Source organism: Amblyraja radiata, chromosome 17 (assembly GCF_010909765.2).
Source record: "Amblyraja radiata isolate CabotCenter1 chromosome 17, sAmbRad1.1.pri, whole genome shotgun sequence".
In the NCBI taxonomy this organism is placed as follows: domain Eukaryota; kingdom Metazoa; phylum Chordata; class Chondrichthyes; order Rajiformes; family Rajidae; genus Amblyraja; species Amblyraja radiata.
In genome coordinates, this window is record NC_045972.1 from 8,758,980 (window position 1) to 8,771,686 (window position 12,707).

Here is a 12,707-nt window from a genome sequence, read left to right on the forward strand (position 1 = left end):
GGCTGCAGCTACATCGGCAGCGATACAGTTGGATGTACCAATGGACCAAATCCTCAAGGCAGCAGGATGGTCAGGGGAAAAAAAAAACATTCCAACTATTTTACAACAAACCAGTAATGAAACCTGGAACGTTTGCAGAAACAATTTTAAGTTCTGTAAATTAATTTAAACCCATAAAAAGGGGTTATAATTTTGTGTTAATAAATTTTATAATTTCAATGTCGAATTCATGTCCAAATTATGTTAACACAATTCCTCCTACAGTCATCAAGGCAGACGTGATGCATGGACTCGTTTCCACGGCATGAAATCACAGAGCTTTAAAATCTTCACGTAGTCACTCACGTGACTCCGAAGTAAAATAGTAAGATTAAACGAGAACTTACCAGTTTGAAGTTTGATCTGTATATTATGAGGAGTTACGATGAGGGATTACGTGCCCTCCGCTCCCACCCTTGATCATATACTCAACTGGTATCTCTTCTCTAATCTTACTATGTTTAGTCATTACAGTTATCTGTGATTTCACACCGCTGCTTTGAAGAATGACACGCATGCGTCCTGGCGGGCTTCTTCACGTAATCCCTCATCGTAACTCCTCATAAAATACAGATCAAACTTCAAACTGGTAAGTTCTCGTTTAATCTTACTATTATATTCTACTATTCTTTTACAATGATCACTGCTCTCTGCAGTAATCTCCAACTGAAAAGATAAACAGAAAACTCACTGTCGAGCTTCTACTAAAGAATCTTTCAGGAGCCTGTTATCAGTAAACTGCATCTCTACTTATTAAAATAACCAGGGGTGTTCTGTCAACAGCAGACCAGACACTGAAAATTCCACATACGGTAAAACAGAACCATGTCTTAACATGCCCTGTCAATTTTACACATCTATTAAGATATCTATCATTGTTAATGCCAATAGCGAATAACCCTTTATTTAAACCATCTCTTATTGATAAGACATATAACCAATGGGAAAGTCTCGGAATTAGAAGGATCGGGGATATGTACGATATGGGAAACCTACTATCATTCCAACAATTACAATTTAAATTGAAATTGAAAAACAACCAATATTTTAAATATCTTCAGATTTGCGATTTCATGAAAAAATATATACAAGGTTATCAAAAAATAACCTCTGAAGTATTGGAAGAAGCAATGAATATTGAAGCTGACTCACAAAAATTAATATCATATTTATATAATGGTATTCTAAATATAGACCTACCATCGACAGAGGTACTTAGAGAAGAGTGGGAACGGGAACTAATGATAAAAATCACGAAGGTTACATGGGAAAAATACTTGATATATAGTCACAAATGTTCAATTAATGTAAGACATAATCTAAATCAATTTCAAATTGTACATAGATTATATTATTCAAAAACAAGATTGAACAAATTTTATCCAAATATATCCGCCACTTGTGATAAATGTCTAGCCCAAAATGCAACTATAACACACTCCTTAGTTTCCTGCATAAAACTTTATAGGTTTTGGAATGATATTTTTGAAATATTTACAAAATTATTCAAGACAAGAATGGAACCTAATACTGAAATGATTATATTTGGCGTAATGGAAGATGGGAATAAATTGAACACATCTCAAAATCTATTCTTTAACTATGGTTTAATAATAGCAAAAAAATTAATACTTAAATTTTGGAAGGGTACATCAATACCAACGCTTAAAATGTGGATTGCAAGTATGTTGGACACCGCTCATCTTGAGGAAATGCGATTCCTCCTAATGGATAAATCAGACCAATTCATAACGAGTTGGTCTCCATTCATCTTTTTTTTGGAATTATATGGTGCAACACAATTGTAAAAAATAAATGTTTCAGGACTGGACGAGGGTTGGTCAAGATTATAAATAATGATCTCCTTTTTTTATTTTATTTTATTTTTTCTATTTTTTCTTTCTCAACTTTCTTCATTTACTCGTTTTCTTTCTTCACACACTATATATTTCACATCTTTCTATCCTTTACTATCTAACTTCTTTTTCTTGTTCTAATCTTTTTTCAATGTAACAAAAAAAAAAAGAAGTTGTACATAAAATGTATTATGAAAATATATATTAGGCACTTCTAATAAAATAAAAAATAAAAAAAAGTAAAAAAACAAAACAAATCATCTCAAAACAAATAAACAGGTCCACAGCAGACACCATCTAAGCGCATCTCTGAAACACGTGGACAACAAGGGCTTCTGTGTGAGCCTCCTATTTATTGACTATAGTTTAGACTTCAACATGGCGGGCCACAACGCACAAGTCGGAAGACAACGGGGGGAAAAGCGTGCCCAACGTCGCCCTCACCCTGATGGCCACCTTCGTGTGTGGCTGCAGCAGGCAGAGCGTAGAGCCAAGGCACGTGGGCACCAAGTGTCACGACCTGCTGAGGTTCTACCTGTCCCCGGTGTTGCGAAGGATGGGCCTGGCACAGATGCCACGCAATGTGCCAGCCAGCTGGACATTGCCGCACCATCTGTCGTTGGTGGAAAGGTTCTTCCGGACCAACACCTTTGACCACAAGTCCATCGGGCAGTGGTCAGCATGGAATTTCCTTGCAGGGAAAGGACTCGATGGATCCGGTGGCGTGGTTCCCAGAGCAGACTGCCCAGCTTGTCTGGCAAAATGCCTCATCGCCAGAACTCACCAACAAGCACCAAGACCTGGCTTGGCTGGCGGTGAGGGGAGCCCTCCCAGTCAGATCCTTCCTGCACCGTCGGAACCTCACTGCCAGTGCACGCTGCCCTCGGGACGGCTGCTATGTAGAGGAGACGGCTGCCCACCTCTTCGCAGAGTGTGGATTTACAAAGCGAATCTAAAGAGGTTTGCAAGGGTCCCTGACACGATTTATTCCGAACAGCTCCGTCACAGAGGACTCTGTGATTTACGGACTGTTCCCAGGGACACATTCAGAGACTGACAGCAAGTGCTGCTGGAAGGTCATCAACTCGGTGAAAGACGCTCTTAGGTCTGCCCGAGCGTTGTTCACCACCCAGCGGAGCGAGATGTCCGTCGGGGAATGTTGCCGACGGGCCCGCTGCAGACTGCAGGAGTACGTGCTGAGGGACGCACTGAAGCTCGGTGCAGCCAACGCCAAGGCTCGGTGGGGGAGGACCACAGTCATGGTTCCTTCCGCTGCTGGACATGGGGGGGCAGGGTGTGGTGGAGACGCCCCTCAAAATAGCAGAAGGGATTCCACACCAGTGGGCCACATGAGTGGCAATGGTTGGGGGTAAATTTGTGTAATTTGTGTAAACAGTATTGAATGTATAGCCCCCGAGAATGTCGGATGGAGTCTTGTAAGGATCATGTATTGGATATATTTATTTCTCGAATAAAGTATATTTTGAAGTTAAAAAAAATAATCTTATGCAAACTCATCTCCAAACTCCTGGACTAAGAAGTCAGGTCTGGCAGCTGAATACGACAGCACTGTGGCGGGCTGAGTCATGAACAAAGGCAAGATGGAGGACAGGAAGGAGATAGAGAACTTAGTGACATGGTTCAGGACACTAACCTCTTCCTCAATGTCAGCAAGAAGATAGACCTCGGCATTGAGTTGAGGAAGCATGGTGGAGTATATGCCCCAATCACCATCAATGGTGCAGACGTGGAAATGGTCGAGAACGTCAAGTTCCTTGGCATTAATATCATCAATGATCTGTTGCGAACCAACTGCATTGATCATTGATCCAATAGCCAGGGCAGCACACTAACGTGAGGGGAGTGAGGAGATTCAGCATGTTTCCAGTGACTCTTGCAAACTTCTACAGATACGCCATAGAACGCATCACAGCTTGGGAACAGCTCTATCCAAGATCGCAAGAAATTGCAGCGTTGTAGGTGTAGCCCAGTCCGTCACACAGACCAGACTTCCCAACTGACTTCACTTCCACTTCTCACTGCCTGGGTAAAGCAACCAACACAATCAAAAACCTGTCCCACCCCGGCCTTTCCTTCTTCTCCCTGCTCCCGTCTGACAGAAGGCACAGAAGCTTGAAAGCGCGCACCGCCAGACTCAGGAACAACCTCTTCCTCTGTTATCAGGCTTCTGAAAGGTCCTTCCATAAGTTGGGAAACTGTCAGATTCAGTTCTACCCCATTGTGGGTACTGGACTTTGCACAAGAAACTGGTGCACTACAATGCTGAGAACTATATTCTGCACTCTGCATCTTCCCTTTTGCTCTATTTATCATACTTGAGTTTGACGTAGTTGTATTTATGCATGGTATATCTGCTGTGTTTAGATAGAATGATTTTCCACTGTACCTCGGTACACGAGGCACTAATAAACGTTATCAAATAAGTTATTTATCACAACTTTAAGGCTGTAAAATTTCCCTCAAAGCAGTCAGATTCATTGTCCTTTATTAATTCAAATCAGATAAGATGGATATTAGCACTTTCTGGGTCACAGCTACAGTATACTTTCTTTCAGGATATCTCCGGATTGATATTTGACAATTCTACAATGATGAAGCAATCACAACTCCCTTCAATAAGTACATAGAACTGGTAATACACATTGTGTAGGAAGGAACTGCAGATGCTGGTTTAAACCGAAGATAGGCACAAAATGCTGGAGTAACTCAGTGGGACAGGCAGCATCTCTAGAGAGAAGGAATGGGTGACATTTCAGGGTCGAGACCCTTTTTCAGTCCCGCTGAGTTACTCCAGCATTTTGTGTCTATCTTTGGTAATACATATGGCCAAGTTAGAGACCAATAAAAGATTTATCACTGAGTTTTAACAGAAATCTTCAAAGTACAACTTTCTACTGCAAAGTATTTTCATTGATCATTGAAGTGAAACTTAGATAAAATCCTAAGGTTGCGTGCCAAGTACCATTGTGCCGTAGCAATGTTCAAAGCACCAAAGAACGTAACAAAGGTGTAGATGGCAAGAGTTGTCTTCGGGTTCAGAGGGACATAAATCAGCTGTACCATTAGGCAGAGGGCTGGGAGATGGAACTGAATCCAAACCAGTATAATGTACAGCACAAAGGTACACAAAATTGCTGGAGGAACTCAGCGGGTGCAGCAGCATCTATGGAGCGAAGGAAATAGGCGACGTTTCGGGCCGAAACCCTTCTTCAGACTGATGGGGGGTGGGGAAAGAAAGAAGGAAAAGGGGGAGGAGGAGGAGCCCGAGGGCGGGCGGATGGGAGGGTGGGAGGAGACAGCTAGAGGGTGAAGGAAGGGGAGGGGACAGCACAGGCTAACCAAATTGGGGGAATTCAATGTTGATGCCATAAGGGCGCAAGGACCCCAGACGGAATATGAGGTGCTGTTCCTCCAATTTCCGCTGTTGCTCACTCTGGCAATGGAGGAGACCCAGGACAGAGAGGTCGGATTGGGAATGGGAGGGGGAGTTGAAGTGCTGAGCCACCGGGAGGTCAGGTAGGTTAAGGTGGTGTTCGGCGAAACGGTCGCCCAACCTACACTTGGTCTCACCGATGTAAATTAGCTGACATCTAGAGCAGCGGATGCAGTAGATGAGGTTGGAGGAGATACAGGTGAACCTTTGTCGCACCTGGAACGACTGCTTGGGACCTTGAATGGAGTCGAGGGGGGAGGTGAAGGGACAGGTGTTGCATTTCTTGCGGTTGCAACGGAAAGTGCCCGGGGAGGGGGTGGTGCGGGAGGGAAGGGAAGAATTGACGAGGGAGTTGCGGAGGGAGCGGTCTTTGCGGAAGGCAGACATGGGGGGAGATGGGAAGATGTGGCGAGTGGTGGGGTCACGTTGGAGGTGGCGGAAATGGCGGAGGATTATGTGTTGTATTTGCCGGCTGGTGGGGTGAAAGGTGAGGACCAGAGGGACTCTGCCCTTGTTGCGTGTGCGGGGATGGGGAGAGAGAGCAGTGTTGCGGGGTATGGATGAGACCCTGGTGTGAGCCTCATCTATGGTGGCGGAGGGGAATCCCCGTTCCCTGAAGAACGAGGACATTTCCGATGCCCTGGTATGAAATGTCTCATCCTGGGAACAGATGCGGCGTAGGCGGAGGAATTGGGAGTAGGGGATGGAGTCTTTACAGGGGGCAGGGTGGGAAGACGTGTAGTCCAGATAGCCATGTGAGTCAGTGGGTTTATAATGTATGTCGGTCAGGAGTCTGTCCCCTGCGATGGAGATGGTGAGGTCAAGGAATGGCAGGGACTTTGGGATGTCAAATACTGGCAGGCTATGTCATAAACCTGATGTACAGAGACGTTGGTGTGAAAGTTGAACGTTCCCTGAAAATGGTAACACAAGATAGCAAAGGCAGCATTTAACATACTTGTTTTCATAGAAGACATTGAGTATTAGAATTGTAGTGCCATCGGTACAAATCATTGGTTAGGTCGCACTTTGAATATTTTCTGGTCTTTTGAACTTTTCTGGTCGCCGCAGTGCAGGAAAGATGTGGTTGCGTTCGGAAAAGTGAAGAAGGGATTCGCCAGGATGTCGCCCAAAATCAAGGGATTGGATAGGCTGGGTTTGTTCTCAGAAGACGAGGGGTGACTTATGGAGGTTTATCAGATTATGACGGACACATATACAGTATATAGTCAGAATCATATTGTCATAAGTGATAGAACCATAATTAGGCCATTCAGCCCATCAAGTCTACTCCACAATTCAATCATGGCTGATCTATTGCTCCCTCCTAACCCCAGTCTCCTGCCTTCTCCCCATAACCCCGTACTAATCAAGAATCTATCTTTCTCTGCCTTAAAAATATCCATTGACTTCGCCTCCACAGCCTTCTGTGGCAAAGAATTCCACAGATTCACCGCCCTCTGCTTTAAGAAATTCCTCCTCATCTCCCTCCTAAAAGAACGTCCTTTAATTCTGAGGCTATGCCCTCTAGTCCCAGACTCTCCCACTAGTGGAAACATCCTCTCCACATCCACTCTATCCAAGCCTTTCACTATTTGGTACTTTTCAATGAAGTCCCCCCTCATTCTTCCAAACTCCAGCGAGTACAGGCCCAGTACCATCAAACGCTCATCATATGATATTTTCCCAGGGCAGGTGAGTCTAAAACTAAACGGGGCAAAGGTTGAAGGACAGAGAGGAGAAATGTAACAGAGATCTGAGGGGCACGTTTTCCCTCTTAGGGTACATGGAACAAGCTACTAGAGAAGGTTGTAGATGCAGAAGCAATGTCAACGATTATAAAGGTATTCAGCCAGGTTCCTGGCTAGAAAAGAAGTTGAGGGAGACGGGTGTAATGCAGGAGGTAACTGGGATTTGCCTGGGGAGGCATCATGGTCTGCATGGACTAGTTGGACTAAAGGGCCAGTTTATATGCTCTGCTGCTCTATGAATCCAGAACTCAATTTAATCATTTGGCAAACCAGGTAAGGTTGGGAAGGAAGGTGGAAACCAATTGGAAATAAGCCACAATCAGCAGAGCACTTGAATAACTACTTACTGACAATGCAATTGCAGAGGACCCACAAAAACACATACACAAATGGTCTGTGCTAACACCCTCATTTACTATCTATTAAAGTGTAAATCGGGTTAAGGATAAAAGTACCAGATTTGACTCAAACTGGATCTTGTTTGTTCCGGGCAGATTAAAATGATGCCCTTGGCCTGGCTCTTAAATATGGGTACTAACAAAATGCCAAATTATACAAAACTTTGAGAGAGTCCCTCAGGATTGAGGATTACCTGTCTCCATGCAGTACGAGGCAAAATGCAAACTGTACCTTTCCAAAGAAGGAAGAGGAGGAGGAGATGGTTGATGGAATGGATGGGTAATAGTTTGTGAGGTGGGGTACTCCTTCTACTGTTTACGCAGGACTTCTGCATGTTCCCAAAACATGGATTTGAGACATTCATTGCGCCTTCCCCCAAAAGCTCCTCTACTTTGAGTAGTTACTGGCCAGGAGTTCACAAAAGTTGGGAAGGATGTTGCAAATGTTCCCCAGAATCTTTGACAACATCAATGACTATTTTCCTCCATTTCCCTGATAATCATTCACTGTGACAGAGCTGAAAATAGAAAATCTGTTCTGGGAGTCTGGCAAACTATGTGGCCTGCCCACAGGAGACAACCAAATATAACTAGAACCTCAACTGCAGGAATATTGGCTGGGTGAAGACACGAACATTGGTTTACTTATCCTTCCAGTGCAGTTGGAGGATTCTGCAGAGACATCATTGTTTATATATTTCCATTACCTTGAGCTAATTCAGGAAAGCAGGGATGACCACTGCGTCTTAGTCCATGTTTTTTTTTTGCCAGATTTGAGGTCTTCATTTTCATACATCCTTTTAATGTTAGAATCATATGTTAGAATCAGAGGCCCTTTGCCTGGAAGTGATTGCCAAACAGCAGACCAAATGCCTCAACTTCCTCAGAAGACCAAGAAGGTTCAGCACGTCTCCAAACACTCTTCCCAATTCTCCCAGCCTTGTCCCATTCCCTTCCAATCAACTCCATGTACACTTCACGCTGCCTTGGGAAAACTGCCAACATAATGGAGGACTATTTTCGCCCTGATCATTTGCTCTTCCTCCCAATCCTGTTGAGCCTCAGATACAAATGTTTGAAAACACATTTCACCAGACTCAGTTCCCCCACCACCCCATTGCTATCAGCCTACTGATCTGTCCTCACATAAGCTCGGCTGCAGTTCCGATCTTCCAACCTACCTCAATGAAGAGCTGGTATGTTTTCTCTGTAAGTGTCACACTGCAATGTTAAAACGCTATATTCTGGACCTTGGTGCTTTGCGTTTAGCGCCACCTGTTGTACCGCACGCATGCACTTTGTTGCACTTTGTTGTGTATAGTATAATTTGGTTCGATAGCACACAAGCAAAAGTTTTGTATTGTATCTTGTTATATGTGACAATAATAAACCAAGGACAATATCTTAGCCCAACTCATCCATGCCAGATGTATTGTGCAAAAGGCATTCTGTCTGGATGTACCACAATTTGGTTGGTAACTGCTCTTACAGAAGGCAGAAAATGAATCATTTACGTTGCCCTCTGTGTGAAAACAAAAACTCTTCCTCAAATCCCCTCAATCTCCCACCCACAACCTTAAACCTCTGCCCTTTAGTTATAGACACCTGCTAAAGGTGCTGAGTACCCCCATAATGCCGTGCTGGAGGACCAGCCTAGATCTGTGTGTTCTGGTTATTGATGAGTAACTTGCACTCAGAGCCTTTTGATTCAAAGGAAAATTGTAACCACTTAACCATGAATTACTGCATAATATAACTTGTGAAAAGCTTTTAATGCAATGTATATGCAAGTGCAAATAATTCTAAATACCAATAATAACCAAACCAGTTGGTTTTATATTTAAGATTTTGAGTTATTTATATCAGTTATAAAAGGTCTGCTGAAACTGCTCACATATTACTCATGAAAAGCAAGATTGGATTGATTTAAACGTGTTAATTGAATGCATTTGTTTCTGATGGCAGGCTTTTCCAGTTTAAACCACCTCCAAGCACACTTCTCGTATTCCTCATAAACTGCAGTTAATTTATTCCTTCACATATGAAGAATATAATTTTATCTTGACAGTTTTATTATATTTTGCATTCACCATAGATACTAATGTAACACAGATACAACATCCATAATAAGAGTTTCTAATATTCATTATTTTTTAAAGGAAATGCTGACAAACTCATTTGAATCATTGGTTCCATGAGCCCACAATGAGGGAATTAGAGTCCAAAATTCCTGGATGATTCAGCGACACACAGGCCTGTTAATTCAACCTCTTAACACAGCCATAAGATTTAGTCACCGTTTCCACCACGAAAAAAACAAATGACTTAAACATGTAGGGGAAAGGTGGGAAATACATGGAACAAATAAAGAACGGATGCTAGTGGCATAGATTATTGTCTTCTGCAGCAGTCACATCAAATGCTGTCTGGCTGTGATGCCTGATTAACATAGGACATAAACTCCGATCATCTATGAAAGTTACAGTGTAGCACAATATCAGAAAGCATGCCTTTGCTCCGAGACGGCAAGGACAGATATGACAGCAGGATTAAAATAGGACGTTTTCCCATTATAAATGTATAACCACAGGTGGCCGCTGGAGTGAAGGCTCTTCACGCAACCATAGATGAAATATTACTGTCCACCTCAGACTAAAACCGGTGCTCCATACTTTCACAATGCTCCTCTGTCAACATCTGAACATACTGTATCACAGCCGAACTTTACATAAAACGTTGCAGCACAAATCTACCCTGGTTGAGAGGGTATTGGTCCCACGAAAGCATTATGACATCTCATACCACCCTCCTACTTGCACGTACCCAAAGGTGCCAACTGGAATGACTGCATTAGGAGTAATGGACAATAGACAATAGGTGCAGGAGTAGGCCATTCGGCCCTTCGAGCTAGCACCGCCAATCAATGTGGTCATGGCTGATCATCCCCAAAGTAGGAAGGAACTGCAGATGCTGGTTTAAACCGAATATACACAAAAAGCTGGGAGTTACTCAGCGGGACAGGCAGCATCTCTGGAGAGACGGAATGGGGTGATGTCTCGGGTCGAGACCCTTCTTCAGACTGGTTAGGGATAAGGGAAAGGAGAGATATAGACGGTGATGTGGAGTGATAAAAATATACATTCTGCTTATAAAAAGATACTGCACATTAAAGGGGGGAAGACAATAGTGCGATTCCAGCGCCATTCGTGGTAAAGTTAGAGAGAGGAGAGTTTCAGGGACCATAGGGTTACCTTGAATTCACAGAACACAAATATTAAACTCCTGCTTTCTATTAGACCAACAACATACACATAAACTTTAAGGTACAGTGAAACATTTTTGTTGCGCGCTAACCAGTGAACAGAAAGACTACATAATGATGTGTGTCGAGTGTATTTTTGAAATGAACAAGAGTTTAGCTAACTGCTTACTTGTCGTGACGGGAGCGCAGGGGTTAAGGAAGGGGAAAGAAGCTGAAATGTGCGCTTTTAAAAGAAACGCTTCTTGCATTCCCGAGAGGGGGCACGTGGTGACATCAGTGGAAAAAGTTAGTTGGTGCGCGGACAACTTTCCTCCAGATGCAGCAGGAGGAGGCTCGGTCACTCACTCACTCACTCACCCGCCAAGAGGGAGAGCGGCAGCAGCAGCCAGTAGCACAGGCAGCACAGCACCTGCACCTCCATCCCGCCGACTGTCCACCTCGCACCAGTCAGGAGACCGCGGCCAAAGTCATCGCCGCTGTGAAGCGCTCCTCTCACTCGGGCTCGGCTGTCATCGCCCAGGGCGCCGGGCAGCGCCAACACGTGTGTCGGCTCGCTTCATCCACACAGTCCCGCCGACTGCTCACATCACACCCACACCGCGGCTTACACGTCAACGGGCACTCCCGCTCTCTGCATCTCCCATCGTGGGGGAAGAAGTGAGGAGCATTTGACAAACTTTCTGTGGCTGGCTCAGGAGAGCCCAGCCCAGCCCAGCCCAGCCCCTCCCCGCCCTGGCTCGTCCAGCACCGGGGGCGGGTCTGCTGAGCCCGCTCACCTCGCCCCCTGCTCGCTCGGTCCAAACCTCTCTCTGCCCGGCTTGTTCCTCTCGGTGATTGCCAACAAAGTCCGGGCAAGCCAACTCACATTTACTGTTCAGTAACTTGCTCGGCTGATTGTGTTCAGCCAGGGTTGGCGCTTCTAAATGCTGCAGAAATGTGCAACTTCTGTGAAACACAGGAACGCCACTTACGTCAAACGTAGCTGCTGCCTCATTTATGACTCCCTTGACAGGAAAGCCTGACAGATGTTAGATTGGTTTCCACTTTGAAATGATATCGCCACCTACTGAGAGAACGACTCGTTTCTTTCAAATACATCTCAGACCAAAGTACTGCCAACTGAACTAGGAACAGCTTCCCCTTGCATTCCCCTTTAGATGGTCTACCCTTATAGTTGCGAATAAGAGCACATCAACCCGCTGTCTCATCCTGTAGGCTTTTCAATGTACACGCACACGCACTTCCGACCATGTGTAAGGTGCTGGTTTAAAACCGAAAATGGACACAATAAGCTGGAGTAACTCGTGTTTAAGAAGGAACTGCAGATGCTGGAAAATCGAAGGTAGACAAAAGTGCTGGAGAAACTCAGCGGGTGCAGCAGCGTCTATGGAGCGAAGGAAATAGACAACGTTTCGGGCCCGAAACGTTGCCTATTTCCTTCGCTCCATAGATGCTGCTGCACCCGCTGAGTTTCTCCAGCACTTTTGTCTAAGCTGGAGTAACTCAGCGGGACAGGCAGCATCTCTGGAGCGAAGGAATGGGTGACCCTTCTTCGGACTTATAAACAATTCTCCTAATCGCAGACTGTGTAAACAAGATCACATCCAAAGGGTTTCGACTCGAAACGTTGCCTATTTCCTTCGCCTCACCCGCTGAGTCTCCCCAGCATTTTTATCTACCTTCGATTTTCCAGCATCTGCAGTTCCTTCTTAAACATCACATCCAAATCTGTTGGCTTCGTCCTTATTCCAAAGCACATCATCCTCAGTATTCGCTGTGCAGTGGCTTTCTGTACAGCAACGCCTTACAGTTAAAAATTCCCTGCTTATAATTGCCATTGTTTTCTATTATATTTAATTTAAAGATCCCATCTTTATTTTCAAATCACTCTACAGCTTTGCCCCCCCCCCACCCCCCACCCTACTGATCGCACCTTACGCGGTCCTG

The 12,707-nt window shown here is 44.6% G+C and overlaps 1 protein-coding gene across 1 annotated transcript in view; it reads right to left on the reverse strand.

The window, feature by feature from the left end:
- piezo1 (piezo type mechanosensitive ion channel component 1) overlaps positions 1-11,706 on the reverse strand; it is a 293,127-nt gene extending 281,421 nt beyond the window's left edge. Inside the window, exon 1 of the mRNA XM_033036504.1 lies at positions 11,118-11,706. Within this exon, the coding sequence (XP_032892395.1) occupies positions 11,118-11,181 (64 nt within the window). The 5' untranslated portion in view covers positions 11,182-11,706. The remainder of the gene's footprint in view (positions 1-11,117) is intronic.
- Between the last annotated feature and the right edge of the window lie 1,001 nt (positions 11,707-12,707).